The sequence below is a fragment of the Chionomys nivalis genome, chromosome 13 (assembly GCF_950005125.1).
Source record: "Chionomys nivalis chromosome 13, mChiNiv1.1, whole genome shotgun sequence".
Lineage (NCBI taxonomy): Eukaryota > Metazoa > Chordata > Mammalia > Rodentia > Cricetidae > Chionomys > Chionomys nivalis.
Window position 1 is genome coordinate 64860420 of NC_080098.1, and position 15167 is coordinate 64875586.

General features: G+C 37.4%; 2 protein-coding genes across 4 annotated transcripts in view; one reads left to right on the top strand and one right to left on the bottom strand.

The window, feature by feature from the left end:
* Positions 1-15167, bottom strand: part of Cenpp (centromere protein P) — a 196844-nt gene that overhangs the window by 76782 nt on the left and 104895 nt on the right. The gene's annotated exons all lie outside the window — the stretch shown is intronic.
* The window catches only part of Aspn (asporin), a 29836-nt gene continuing 19285 nt past the window's right edge, over positions 4617-15167 (top strand). Inside the window, exons 1-3 of one of the 3 annotated variants that reach the window (XM_057787183.1) lie at positions 4617-4880; positions 11308-11416; positions 13034-13299. In XM_057787183.1, coding sequence (XP_057643166.1) covers positions 13056-13299 — 244 coding nt within the window. In that variant the 5' untranslated portion in view covers positions 4617-4880; positions 11308-11416; positions 13034-13055. The remainder of the gene's footprint in view (positions 4881-11307; positions 11417-13033; positions 13300-15167) is intronic. The other 2 variants (XM_057787182.1, XM_057787184.1) reach the window with 2 other exon arrangements.

Sequence of the window (15167 nt, forward strand, 5' to 3'; positions counted from 1 at the left end):
TCAAAGTATTTATAAAATGGGGATGGGGAGATAATTCAGTCAGTAAACAGTTTACTAAGCAAACATTGGGACCCTAGCACCCATGGAAAAACTAGATATAGTGGTGTGTGCTTGTCATCTCAGCACTGAGAAGGTGGAAACATGGACCCCAAGATTTGGTGGCCAGACACACTAGTAAGAGGCTGTTTTAAAACATAGACACAGATTGCTCTTGCATAGGACTCGATTCCCAGCATCCACACGGCAGCTTATAACCACCTGTAACTCCAGGGAAATGGTCTCTGCAGGAACCAGGCACACACATGATACACATACACATGTATGTATATATGAAAAAACTTGTATACATGAAATATAAAAAATAAATTTTAAGATGAAAAGAAACCTTGTTTAGGGTAATCAATAAATTAACTTAAAAAAATCTTACACAAAGTATTTTACTACAATAAAGATAAATCAAAGTTTACAATTAAGACAAACTTGTTCATCTTCCCCAATGTTAAATATTTAATCATTCTATTTATTAACATTTCAAGGCTATAGGAAAGTTAAAAAATTAATGTGCAGCTTTATGCTCTTCACTCACACATACCAACTAACTTTGTTTTAATTTATTTCATCTGCTTCTGCTTCCATATCTGTGACTATTCATCAACCCACTCAATTGCATCTAAATCTATAACTATCCATACATATAATCAGACATTTCTATCTGTATCTATCCATTTATCTACTAGTCAGGAATGAATCTGGGATTTCAGAACATACTTCAGTAAGAATCACTTAAAAACAAGATTTCCTTACAATTGGGTCAATTATTATTTTTACATAATCCCCCCAAAAGAATGCTGGTTCAGTATTATCAAGTACACCATCCATATTCACATCTCAGACGTCCCAATGGGTCCTCCACCATAGTGTATGAGGTTTAAGAAATAACTGAAGTTCACATGTCTACTATTAGGCATGATATTGCTTCTAGTGGGAAATGGCATTTGGAAACCAAACCTGAAGGCTAGCTGTGCTCACTGCTCTCAGGTCCTCCCAAAGGAACGAGCTGGGATTATTTATTTAAAATACGAGTGCTTCTTGTACTGATTTCTCAAAGCAAAGACACATTTTAAGATTGCAGTAATTAGTCCTCTGTTGCTGTGATAGAACACCATGGCCTAGCTAACTTACAGAGGGAAGTTTACTTTGGCTTCTGGTTCCAGAGGGACGGGCTGGGCAGTAGGGCAGCAAGTACAGAAAATGGAAATGGCAGTTGGAGAAGGAAGTTGAGAAATCACATTCTCAACTACCAGCATGAATCGGAGAGCAAACATGATGTGAGAAGGAACTATAAACACACAGAGCCTGCCCCAAGAGGCCTATTTCCTCCAGCAAGACTCTACCTACCAAAGGCTCTACATGCTCTCCAATCAGTGGCATACCATAACCTACAGGAGTTCCTCTCATTCAAACCACCAGAGATATTTAACAGTATTTCACATCCACACACTGTAATAAGCTAAACTTTATTGTATAAACTCTTATTATTCATAAATTCTATTAGGTTTATGTTATATGACGATTGATGGGAAAATTCATCTTTCATAACATGAAAACCTCAAACAAGGGAATAAGAGTGAGGTCTGTCCCATAAATTATCACTGCAGTAGTAAACCCATGAAAGGTTAGGGTAGTGGAAGAGAGAAGAAATACCTACTATCAAGTCCAGAATTGTGCCAGGCAGGACTTCAGGTTGGTTTTACTAGATAGCATTATTCAAGATATGCTAAGAATTTGGACTTAGCTGAAAGATTTCTTGATATTTCTTTTTTTGTTAAAGCCATATGCTCTAAATCCAGTTTCAGACTGAATACTGCTTATCTATAGTTATAAATTCCTGATCAATATGCCTGATCTCCATAAGAAACATAAATATGAAAATGATCCACAAAACCTGAACCTTCACAAAAGTTTTTGTGGGTATTTACTAGACACAAAATCCTAGGATATTAACCAAGCAAGGTAGTACAAGCCTGTAATTGTGGTACGTTAGAGGCTGAGTAAGAAGAATCACAAATTTTAGGCCAGTTTGAGGTAGAGAGATCTTGTCTTAAGAGAAACAAACAAGTCAAAACCTTGTGGTATGCAAATATACATCCTAGAATTCAGAGTTCTTGGACATGCTTTTGTTTTGTTTGCTTTGCTTTTGTTTTTTGAAACAGGGTAGCTCTGAGTAGCTCTGGATGTCCTCTAAAGGATCTACCTGCCTCTGCCTCCCCAGTGCTGGGATCAAAGACCTGAACCATTATGCACAGCATCCTTAGACATTAAAAAAAAAAAAAACCAAAAACTATGATATACACCCTTGCAGTCTTCACCCACCCTGTCATCTCACCTCAATTTCCTCCATACTACCATTATCTTTTCTAGTTTTGTAAGAAGGTGAGGGAGTGTTAGCCACCAAAATGCAAAGTGCTGGCAGGCACTGTGTGTGCTCACAGCCCACCTATGTCCCAGCTCCTATAGAACTTACTTTACCTATTAAGCTCTTAATTCTGTGAGACAGTTTCTCAGGCCCTTCTTTATTTTAGCTTGCATTATGGACTTTGATCTCTGCAGTCCATGTCTACACCAGAAGAACTACAGGTATTGTCTTGGAAATCATGTGAGCACAGCATTAGTTATGTATTTCTATTTTCACAAGCACTGGTATATAGATCAAATTTAGCATATTATACAGTTTTTAAGGCAGACAACTTTTCTGTTCACAAAGTAAAAAAAAATATTACTTTTTAAGTTTAGTAGTTTATCTCATTTACAACATAATATAACTATAACTTTTTTTTTTTTTTTTCCGAGATAGGGTTTCCCTGTAGTTTTTGGAGCCTGTCCTGGAACTAGCTCTTTGTAGACCAGGCTGGCCTTGAACTCCCAGAGATCCACCTGCCTCTGCCTCCCGAGTGCTGGGATTAAAGGCGTGCGCCACCACCGCCCGGCTCTATAACTATAACTTCTACTTAAGGATACTGTTCTAATACATCTCGGACTCCAATGTTTAGAACAAAACACAAAAGAGAGGTTGGGGGAAAACCCAAACTTACAAAAAGAAAAAGAATTAAGTTCTCCATAGACCTGAGGGGTCATATCCAAAGGTTATTTTCTCAGAACGCAAGAGGAGATACACAGTTGCATTTCTACTGCTGACATGAGAAGAGAACTCCTCAGTCCCACCTTGCTGTACCCTGGGGGAAGTTGAGATTCAGCAATTTCAACCTCATTAAAATGCATATATATGACTCAAATAATGAAATTTTAAAATGTTCATAACAATTCTTCAAAAAATAATCAGCTCTATTGAGTATGTTAATGTGTAGCACATTCCTACAATACAGTTGTGAGAATGAACTATTGACAACCAACCACAACGACATGGGTGGCTTTCAAAACCATAATGTTAAATGGAAAATAAAGGTAGAGACATGAAGAATGTATAATGTGAGTGCATGTGTATAAAGTTCAAGAACAAACTATGATGCTGAAATATCTTTCTTGGGAAAGACGAGAAAGGGGTTCAGATTTCTTGATCAAGACTTAGAATTCAATGAGCTGTACCATTATGGTATGTTTATCTCTTTCAACATATGTTTCAATAAAATATTAAAATACAGAACAAGTCATTGTTGAGGACAAGTTGTATTTCACTCGTGAGCTTCCTTTTCGTGACCGTGCACTAATGTAATTCAGGCAGATGCTAGCTGCTCTGGGCACAAGGATTAACAAAGTACGGTTCATAATTTCATCCTGTTCCCAATCCATCAAATTCACATGTATATTTACAACAAAAACGTCAGTGAATAACTGACTCTACTGCAAATAAGATGGTGGTGAGAGGGCTGCAGCAGCACCAGGACACAGTGAATGGGCGTGCTGAGCTGCCTGTGATGTCAGACCCAAGGTTCAAAGATGAGTCTTTCACCTAAGTGACGGGAGGATCACCTGTACCAACTGAGTCTTTCCCCTCGAGCCAGAGAAGCTTAATGGCTGTGGAGCTGGGCAATTTCACGGAGTGGAATGGGGGAAAATGATTCTCTTTTTAGTCAATGGCAATGAGAACAGAGCTGAGACTCTCGCAAGGAAAGGTGTAGGAGTTACCTGGACTTGTACGCTATCTATACCAGAACAGACACAGAGCCAGGAAACAGTTTGCAGAGCCTGGCTTGCAGCTCCTTAAGATGCCTATCACAGGGTTAAGAGCTTAAAAAAAAACAGTCTTGAGATATCTGCTTAACATAATAGCTCCAGTCAATATGAGAAAACAAAATCATGGCTATTAAGATACATGTAAATTTTGGGTTCACAGTTCAATAATGTGGGTGTTCTTTACTGAGTAAGACTGATAAATGCTTTATTAGCCTATAAATGGCAAGTGGTTTTAAAAACTAATTTATAAGTATTAATTCATGTTAGAATTTCATAAAGTACTCTCAAATCAAGTTTTCTAAAGTGAATGACTACAGCTTCAATGGCCACTTGCCATGAATTATTAAACTCTCTTTTTTTTTTTTAAACTTCCAAATCTTCCAGTAGACGTCTAGAGTTTAGCTAGAAGTTTTGGCTACGATACAAACAGTGATGGAAAACATATGAGCAGTAACAAGTTTTAATCTTGCTCTTCAGTACTAACATGGACTAATCTGTGGAAGCAGTTTATTCCAGTATCACCCAGGACGCAGCCTCACCAGAGGCTGTGTTAGGCAGGCTGTTTTTTCCTTTTCTTTAAATGTAACACTTCTTTATCTTTTCTTCTTAAAGAGTCTTAAGGAACTTGCATTGTAGCTAAGTAGTACAGGGTGGATAACTTCTTTGAAGAGAACTTCTTTCCTGACAAGGTATGTTTTCATGTCTGTATTACATGTACCAGTGTACAGTTATTTTATTGTTAATACTAAGGAAGCATTATGTTATTAATAAATATTTGTAAATAATATGGTAAAATTTAAACCATAAGTGTATAGATCCTTAGAATATACATTATAAAAAAAGCCTCTAAATTTTGTAACTGAAGTTACTTTAGTCTTATGTAATTTTATACATAATTTTATATTAATTTTGGAAAACAGTGAAAAACTGTCACTAATGTTTTATATAAATGTTAACATGACTGATATTAAAAAGTAAACAAACATCTTACACAATCTTCTGAGAACAATATTATTTTAATAATTAATCTTAATGAAATTTGAGCATGTCAGATATATTAAATGAAAGTCTTTTACTATGTAAACCTATGATACTGTTTTTTAAAATGTGAATTATTCAAATGTCACTTTTATTTATAACTTTGAAAATCCATTTTTTGATAAATGTTTCTTATACAATGAAATGGTACTGGGCAATTATGACAGAAATCAACATAATTTCAAGAAAGAATACCTATCAACAATAGTTTAAGCAGGTCTGTATTCTGTATGAAATGTTTAGAGACTTCTTTTTATAAATCTCATACTTAGAATAACACAGGGATTTCCTTTGTCCTTTCACAAAGCACACTTATTATATCTTAGATCTAAAAGATTAAAGAATACTCTCTCCACTCTTCTCCCAACAATAAATAGAACTTAGTATTCTTTCATGATAATATATTCAGAGGTGTGGCAGCCATGAAAACAGTGGCCACATGCTACAAGGACTGAGTCACAAAGAACCTGAGGGGCTTCTGTTTATCTTATCTATTGCTATAAAAATAGCATGCTTTATTATTTCATTTTTCTTGCAATCCAATCAAGAATCACTGTGTTAAGGAAGAAGGAAGGAAGGAATAAGAAAGAAAAAGAAAGGGAGGCAGTGCAGTGTAAGCCCAGCTCATGGGAAAGTATCTGAGCTGCTGTTTTTTGTTTGGTTTTGGCAGAAAGCACTAGAGTGTAGCAGTGGAAAGAATGGAAGCGATGCAGCCTCTTGTTACGACTAACCACTGCATGAAAAATGAGTATCATGATACCTGACCTGAGTCTTGAGACAAAACAGATTAACTTTACAAGCACTGCAGGAAATCTTTAAAAAGTGGAAAGGCAGGAATGTTTTGTTTTTAAAACAGCAATTAGGGTGTTGAATACAGCTGGTAAGAGAAAAATTGGTACCTAAGAAAAACAGCCAATTCTTTAATTAGAATGCCATTTATATTTCCAAGGTAAAATTAATTAAAGGTGTTGCTTTAAGCAGTATTGGTATCTGTAAACAAATAGTGCTTTAAGTTTGCCAGTGCATGGTTTGATTTTTAAGGTATTCAAGAGTATGGCTAGGCCTTGATTATACTTGAATGTAGTCTGTATTTTCTCTCAGATACCTAGGACATATCATGTCACATTTCTATCCTGGAGCTTACAACAGATCTGTGAATTGAAATATTTAAGCCTAGTTGTCAAGTAGACCTTGAAACATAGGATTTAAAAATACACTGACTTATTTACCTAATAAGGTAGTAAGAGAAAAGAGCATCCCCCTTAGACAAGATTTTCATTTCAAGCTTACAGACAGTTAAGTGGCAAATAGAAAGCCATGTCTGTTTCAGAGGAAAGTTGGTTCACTATTTAGAAGGGACTTTGAGAGATGAAAATCTACTTGGAGCATGGGTGGAAGCTTTAGAAGTGGGTGTGAGGAAGTTGCCTAAGCTCTGCTACCTCCTGGGAGTTCTAGAAACCCAGAACCTAAACTTCCTCTTCTCAGAGCTCCTGGGAGTGATGTCTAGAGCTCTCTCTCAGCTCTAAATGGTTCTGATTTATTAGTAACGGAAGTAGCACTGGGATAGTACTCCCAAGAGTCTTCTTATTAAAACTAGAACTTGAGACCAAAATCCAAAGCTTTTCATAAGTAGAAACACGGATAAAACTTGTCTAAATCAGGAGAATATTGAGTCTTCCTGAGATATAAATATTTTTAAAAGTTTTTAAAAATAGTAGTCTAAAAGCTGCCAAAACTAATAAACTTGACTTTGAACTGTCGTAAGAAGCTCAAAACAAATACTATTTCACTACTCTTTCTACATAATAGACGGGACTGCAGTGCTCTCTCTTATGCCCTGCAAACAGTTGTGAACAGCTGTGCAGATTGACCAACAGAGGTTTAGGATCTTCTCATGGACTCCTCAGATCTACAGCAGAGATCCAGTAACATCAGAGGGCAATTCCTCAGGGTACCAAGGTTGGCCTCTGTTTTCTTTACAAGCAACTGAGACTAAAAAAAAAAGAAAAAAAAAAACCAGAAAGATATATATTTTTAAAAATGGCTAACAATAGATAAAACTAGCATACAGAACTATTAAGAAGGTATTTCTGTCCTCAATACAAAGATTTTCTAATAGCCATAAGTAAGCACCAGTGGCCAGAGATCTAAAGGTGGTGTGTTCCTTAGGGGTACTTTCATTGGCATTACTAATATAGCATGGTCCAGACTGTTCTGGAACCTCCATCACTGAGGTGGCAGGTTATGAATATACAGATCTGTACTTCTCACCAGGAAAAAGATAAACTGCCATTTAGGAGCTGGTTGCTTCCACTAGTTACCAATGGCAAGCCTCCTCCACTGTAACAGAAAATGCTGAAACAAACAGGAAGAAGTATCAATTCATACTTCTCTACAAAGAGATAGTCATGAATATTACCATTCTAAGAAGTCAGGAGGGATTTCAGCTGATGCTTAGTAAACCTGAGACAGGATGTGCAAGAGAAGCATATCCATCATTGTTCTGCTTTCTGGTTCTGTGCCTTGTGCTTTTTCTTTATCTGTAGATCCAGCTTCTCATACCCAATCTGATCCTCAGCTTAAATCTTCACTCAGCATTGGGGAATTTCTTTGAGCTCATGGAGGCGAGCAGGCTAGAGGACTCTCTGTCACCAGCATGTGGAACACATACAAATGAGTCCAGCCCTCAACTCTGCTGCCAGCCCACATGGAAAATCAACATGTGCTCTTGGCATCTACTCTGGCACTCTAACACACTCCTCTTGTTACATATACTTTAAATTTTTCCATAGTTTTCTTAGTTCTATATTTCAAATACCTTAATGTTAAAATAGTTTTGGCTTTTATATGGAAGCTAAAGCCCAAGTAATTCAGATTTTACAATAAAAGACTTGAACAAAAACAATCAGACGACTTAATAAACCCCAATTTTCATTTTCTATAACCTAGAAAATGGGGCTAGAGTCCTAAAACACTGTGAATTTCCAAACATTTTTATAGGTAGGTATTTTTTTCTTTGTCTTCTGGGAGAAACTAATGAACGAGAACAATCTGTTTGGAAAATTGTGCCATGTATGCTGTCAGTAGAATGCTAGAGAAAGGGTAGAAGAGGGCAAGCATATATTTAGGATTAAAGCAATGATTTTTGTTGTCAGACTGGAATTTCAAATATTTTAACACTGGACATGGCAATACAAGACAATCACAAGTTTAAAACCAGACTGGGTTATACAGAATATCTTTGTCTCACAACACAGCAAAAAAACAAAAAACAAAAAATTTTTACAATGTTAAATGTAACAACAATAAAAAACTATATGTGAGAAGGTTTCAATCTAACTCATTTATATGGCATTATATTCATTTTAATCTCTTTGTTGGTTTCAAAAGGATTATTAAAAGGGGAAAAACACTTAAGAATGTCACTAATTTAGACTATTGGTTTATTTATTTGGAGAGTGTGTGTGCCCATGATGTATGCTTGTGTATGTCTATGAACAGGTATGCTCAGCCACGCAAGCACGAATGGAGGCCAGAAATCAACATCAGGTGTTGCTTTTCACCTCATGTTTTAGACAGGGTCTCTCACTTAACCTGGAGATTGCCATTTCTACTAGACTGGCCATCCAGAGAGTCCCTGGAATCCACCCGGGATTTTCCCTACTCATGCTGAGTTCTGGGGTTATAGCTATGTGCCAACACGTGCAGTTTTCATGTGTGTGCTGAGGATAACAGCTCAGTTCTTCACGGTTGCATAGTAAGCACTTGACTCACTCAGTAATCTCCACAGCCAGCTTTCCCTCACTGCCGTTAAATCATTTAATATTCAAGAGTATCCTTTTTATTTCCTTTCCTTTTTGGGGGGTTGGGGTTGAGACAAGGCTTTGGTGCCTTTCCTGGAACTAGCTCTTGTAGACCAAGCTGGCCTGGAACTCACAGAGATCTGCCTGCCTCTGCCTTCTGAGTGCTGGGATTAAAAGTGTGTGCCACCACTGCCCGGCTAAGAGTATCCTTTTTTTTATTATGTTATTTTTGACAGGGTCCTACAATGTAGCTCAAGCTGTCCTAGGATTCCCAATATAGTTTAGACTGGCTTCAAACTCATGATCTTGCCTCAGATTCCATAATGCTGAGATTATAGTTATGTGCCACTATGCCCAGTTTCAAAAGGAGAGGAGGAACAGGAGAAAGATATGTTCTACCTTACCCATTAAGTGATCCAACATAATGCTTGGGACACATGAATGCTTAAGAAACACCCACTGACTGGGTAGGGTGGTGCATGTCTTTAATCCTAGACCCAAGAAGCAGAGGCAGGCTTCTCTCTGTAGACCATCCAGCTTGGTCTATGTAGCAATTTTCAGGAAAACTAGGACTACATGAGACCCTATCTCAAAAAACAAAAACAAAAACAAACCAATAAAACCCCACCAAAGCAAACAAAAACCCACAACTAACAAACAAACTCTTAACAACGAAACAAACAAACAAAAACAAGACATGATCACTTAAATTACTAACTCTGGCAACCTCAAACCAGGCTATGCCAAAGACAGGTCTTCAAATGACACTGCAATTACAAGCTTCCAATTACTAAAGTAAGAGTATCTGTGCATCCGGCAAAGCTGCAGTGTCAGGCTGATCAAAGAAATACACCAAAGGGGCTGTAATATAGTTCAGTTGATAGAGTGCTTGCTTAGTATTCATGAAGCCCCAGGTTCAATCTCCAGCCTTTGGGAGATGGAGACAGATACACTAGCTGTTCAAGGTCCTCCTCAGTTACAAATTTCCTCATCAGCCTGGAGACAGACTGTCTCAAAACAAAAACAAAAACCTGAAAAAGTAAGAATTAGTGATTTTAAGACAGCTAAAGACTAAAAGTTGAATTTCTAGAGAAAAAGTGTTTTGGAACTTGAGTCTAAGTTGATATTAACACTAAGGAACTGGAGAACCACAAAAAGGTGTGAGGTAAAAACACATAATGAAACCAGATGTGGTAACTCATACGTATAAACACAGTATTCCAGAGTCAGAGGCAGGAGAAATGCCCTAAGTTCAAGGACAGCCTGGCCTATGGAGCAAGTTTTAGGCCAGTCGAGCTATTCAATGAAATTCTGTCTCAAATAACCAAAACAAACACTGTAACAACAGGTCACAGGTAGGGAAGCAGATGAGCATCAGAGACAAGAACAAAATGATTCTGAAAATGACAGTCACTACAACCCTATGTAAGGGCTTGTAGAAGAGATCCAAGAAGGGAGATTCCACAGTAGCAAACAGGACAATAGTTAAAAATACATGTGATCTTGTCCAATAAAAGCCAAAGGGCCCTTATTGCCAGCACAATGCCCCCAATTGTAAAATTTGTAAGTCTTGTCACACAGTCATCTCACGTGTGCTTTCGTGTGTGTGTGTGTGTGTGTGTGTGTGTGTACTCGAGCACAGAGAACTGAACACAGCTTTGAGTGCTATTGCTTAGGTACAATCCACCCTACTTTGAGTCAGGGTCACTTGTTGGTCTGGAACTCACTGACTAGGCGAGGCTGGCTGGCCAGTGAGCCACAGGGATCCACCTCTCTCCATTTCTTCAGTGCTGGGATTTCAAGCATGCACCTCCATGTCTGGTTCAAACTCAGATTCTCATGCTTGCACAGCAAACTCTTTCCTGACTACATCAACATCATCTCAGCTCCATATCTGATCTTTAAATTCAGGAAAAGGCAAACACACAGAGATATAAAAGTTGATTTCTGGGTTCTGGGACACAGTTAACAGCTGACTCAAGGATCAGGTATTCTGAAACTGGGCGAGATATGACTGAATAGAATTCTCATACTGAATCACTGTTGACACTTATGCAATGCAGACTGTTAAGTGATGGAGGTTAAGAGACCATCTATAGAGCCTTCTGTCTTAACAGTGAAAAAAAAATGAATGTATATATATATATGGGTATATACACATATTCATGTTAAAACTTGTTTTTGCTAATGGATACTACCGGGATACACCTATTTTTGATGATTTCATTATGATTTTTAATCTTTGAAAATGTCTAAGAATGTACATATTTCATAGATGGTGGCAGATTCCTACAATTTCAACATTTGGGACTGAGGCAGAAGGATCTCCTACAGGTCAACCTGGCTATATATAGGGAGAACCTGTTTCAAACCACAAAATAACAGTAAGAATGACTCCCAAATTATAAGTAAATGTACGTATGGTAATATCAGACAACAGATGGTAATGAATTCATGCTCTGAAGGTTCTCATTTTTACATTACAATTTTATATAAGCTTTAAAACACACCCCCCCCCCAAAAAAAAAACCAACATTGCATCTATCAGAGACAACTATTCAACCAGATGAAACTCAGTGAAACAATGAACAACAACAGAATAGTCTGGTCATAAGATGGTCAAGATGGGGTATTAGATAACAGAATAGGTTGGAAATAAAAATATCCAATCACAGTGTGGAAAAAGTTACCAATGATGAGAATGAGGTTTGGTAGGGTAAAAAGGCAATCAGTTAAGGGAAATGTCCACATTGTCTAAGGGCCATTGAGGATAACCTTGGAAAGTGGCATAGGTATTAGCAATGGAATGGTTTTGAGAATAGAGTTAGTCATGACAATTTTTTAAACTTACTTTCCTAATTATAAAAGAAATATTTATTGCTTATAAAATTAAAGGAATAGAAGAAGACAGAAAGTCATCAGGGTTGGGGATGTCCAGTGGGTATCAAACCCTAACTTTGATCCCCAGCATCACATAAACCAGGTCTAGCGGTGCAACCCTGAATCCTGGCACATGGGAGGTAGACACAGGAGAATCAGGAGTACAAGATCATCTTTGGCTACTTAGTGAGTTCTAGGCCAGCTTGGGATATGTAAAACTGTATTTTTAAAAAAAATTAATAAAGACAAACACTTTATCCATAGTTCTATCACTGTAGTTTATAACTGGCCAGATTTATTTATACTAGTTTTTTTTTACTTAGTCTAACTAAGGATTTTTAAAGTTTTGCTTTTTTATTTAATAGAAAGTAATCTATATTTTAAAGTATCTTTGGAAACATTTTGTAGATTAAAATAGTTCACTTGACAAATACATTCTATATTTTCCTTTAATTAACAGAACTGTCTTTAATTTTTCCTATTACAAAGAATTCTAGCCGGGCGGTGGTGGCGCACGCCTTTAATCCCAGCACTCGGGAGGCAGAGGCAGGCGGATCTCTGTGAGTTCGAGACCAGCCTGGTCTACAAGAGCTAGTTCCAGGACAGGCTCCAAAACCACAGAGAAACCTTGTCTCGAAAAACCAAAAAAAAAAAAAAAAAAAAAAAGAATTCTATTATGCATTTTGGAATTATTTCTAGAGATGAGGCTATTTTAAAAATTCAAAATAAAAATTAAACAAAGGAATCTCATTCAGAGACCATTTCTCTTGTCAAATCTAAGTACTTAATTTTAACTTCCTTTACTAAAATTTATTTCAAAGTATCAAGAGGTTAAGCCTGCACTTCCCAGTAAAATTTGTTCCAGAGTCCTAAGTATTGCTAAGATGAGCACACACCATTAATGAACAGATCTGGCTGTTTAAATTAATAGATTTATTGAAGTTCCCTCCAAAAGCATATGCTGAATTGTGCTTAAAAAGTTTTATGTATTTAATCTTACACTACATAGCAATGGGTAAGAATGCCATTTTGTCATGCTCTTTCCAACACTAGAAATGTATATAAAAGAATTTGTATCTGTTGAAACTCTAATTTCATACCCAATGTCTACTGAATGCCAGGTTGAACTTTACACAGGACAACATGAAGGAGTATATGATGCTACTGCTCTTGGCTGTGTGCTCTGCCAAACCCTTCTCTAGCCCTTCACACACAGAACTGAAGAATATGATGTTGAAGGATATGGAAGACACAGATGATGACGACGATAACAATTCTCTTTTTCCAACAAAAGAGCCAGTGAACCCCTTTTTCCCTTTTGATTTGTTTCCAACATGTCCATTTGGGTGCCAATGTTACTCTCGAGTTGTCCACTGCTCTGATCTAGGTAAGGACAGCAGTCAATTTTGTTTTGAAGAATATTATTATTCTGAAAAGGTTAAGAGGATTAAAAAAAAAAAGGAGTCACTGAACTTTCAAAACTCTATTCAGTCACTGCAAAATGGTTTGTTTACACTTTTAGGTGGAAGGTGAGTGTAGCAGACCAGGCTTTTAGTCCACACTTTTAGAAATCAGTAAAGGAGGACTGTGAGTTCAAGGCCAGTTTAGGTAAAACAGAGACCCTCATGTAAGGAATAAGAAAAACGAGGTGGTGGCAGATTGCCTCCTCAGTACCCAGTCTTGATTCCAGAACTGCAAACAGGCAGAGAAATGTTTACGTGGATAGTCCAGCAGACTGCAAAGCATTCTACCCTTATTTAAAAATTCAGAATAAAAAGAAAACAAGGAGCTGGTTGGTGACAGAGCTCTGTTTAATCCCAGCACTTGGGAGGCAGAGGCAGGAGGATATCTTTGAGTTCTAGGCCAACCTGATCTACAAAGCAAGTTCCAGGACAGCCAGGGCTACACAGGGAAACCTTGCTTAAAAAAAAGAAAAAAGAAAAAAATCACACACACACACAAACACAAATGCGCACACACACAAAGGGGGACTTTTTTTTTGTTTTTCAAGACAGGGTTTCTCTGTGGCTTTGGAGCCTGTCCTGGAACTAGCTCTTGTAGACCAGGGTGGCCTCGAACTCACAGAGATCCACCTGCCTCTGCCTCTCAAGTTCTGGGATTAAAGGCAGGTGCCACCATGGCCTTGCAAAGGGGGACCTTACATAGAAAGGATTTCTTTCTCTTCTCAGATCTAAGCAGTTCATTTTTAAAATTTCCTTCATTTTAATTCAACTCAAAATGTCAAAAGATCAACCCTACACTTACTCGGCAATAAAATGATACAGTAGAAAATACGGTGCCCACCCAGAACAATAAAATGGGTCATGTACATTTCATGAAATCTTTATATTTTCAAAATGCAATAATGTGCTTGGTGTTATGAATAATTTGGGTTTAGAACTTTCTAGAAAGAAGTGATTAAACTAAGGAGGTCTAATTAAAATTTATCATTTTTGCTCAGTAACTTCATTGTGCTACAACACAATAATATAACAAGAAAATAACTTAAGAAAGGAACCATTAATTTTGGGTAGCTGGGGGCTGGAGAGATGGCTCAGTGGTTAAGAGCACTGCCTGCTTTTCCAAAGGTCCTGAGTTCAATTCCCAGCAACCACATAGTAGCTCACAACCATCTGTAATGAGATCTGGTGCCCTCTTCTGGCCTTCAGGCATACATGCAGACAGAATACTGAGAATACTGTAAACATAATAAATAAATAAACATTTAAAAAATTTTGGATAGCTGTATATTGCAGTTCACATATTGGCAACCAAGACAGGAGAGGAATGACAGGGGACAGGGAAAGGGTGGGGAAGCAAGGGAAAAACACTGAAGAAACAAAGCAAAGGAGGCAAAGACAATGAAAGAATGAATGTCTGTACTAGCTATCTTTTCCTTATTTTCCCTCTTCAGTAAGGGAGAGTGCCACCCACATTCAGGGTGGGTTGTCCCTTTGATTAATCCTATCTAAAATTGCCCTCAGACACACCAAGAGGTACACTTCATAATCTAATCAAGTTGACAATCAAGACGAGTTAGTTTTAAGTTAGATATCCAAACACATTCCTTTAGACCTCATATTGTATTTCTGATCTCCAAAAGGCTCATGTCCACCTTATAATGCAAACTGCATTCAGTTCAGCTCAAAGAGTGTCATAGTCTTAACAATTCTAATATTGCTCAAAAACCCAAGTTTAAGATCTCCTACAAGTCAAAGTAAACTGTTACCTGTGAGTCCTTGTAAAACAGATAAG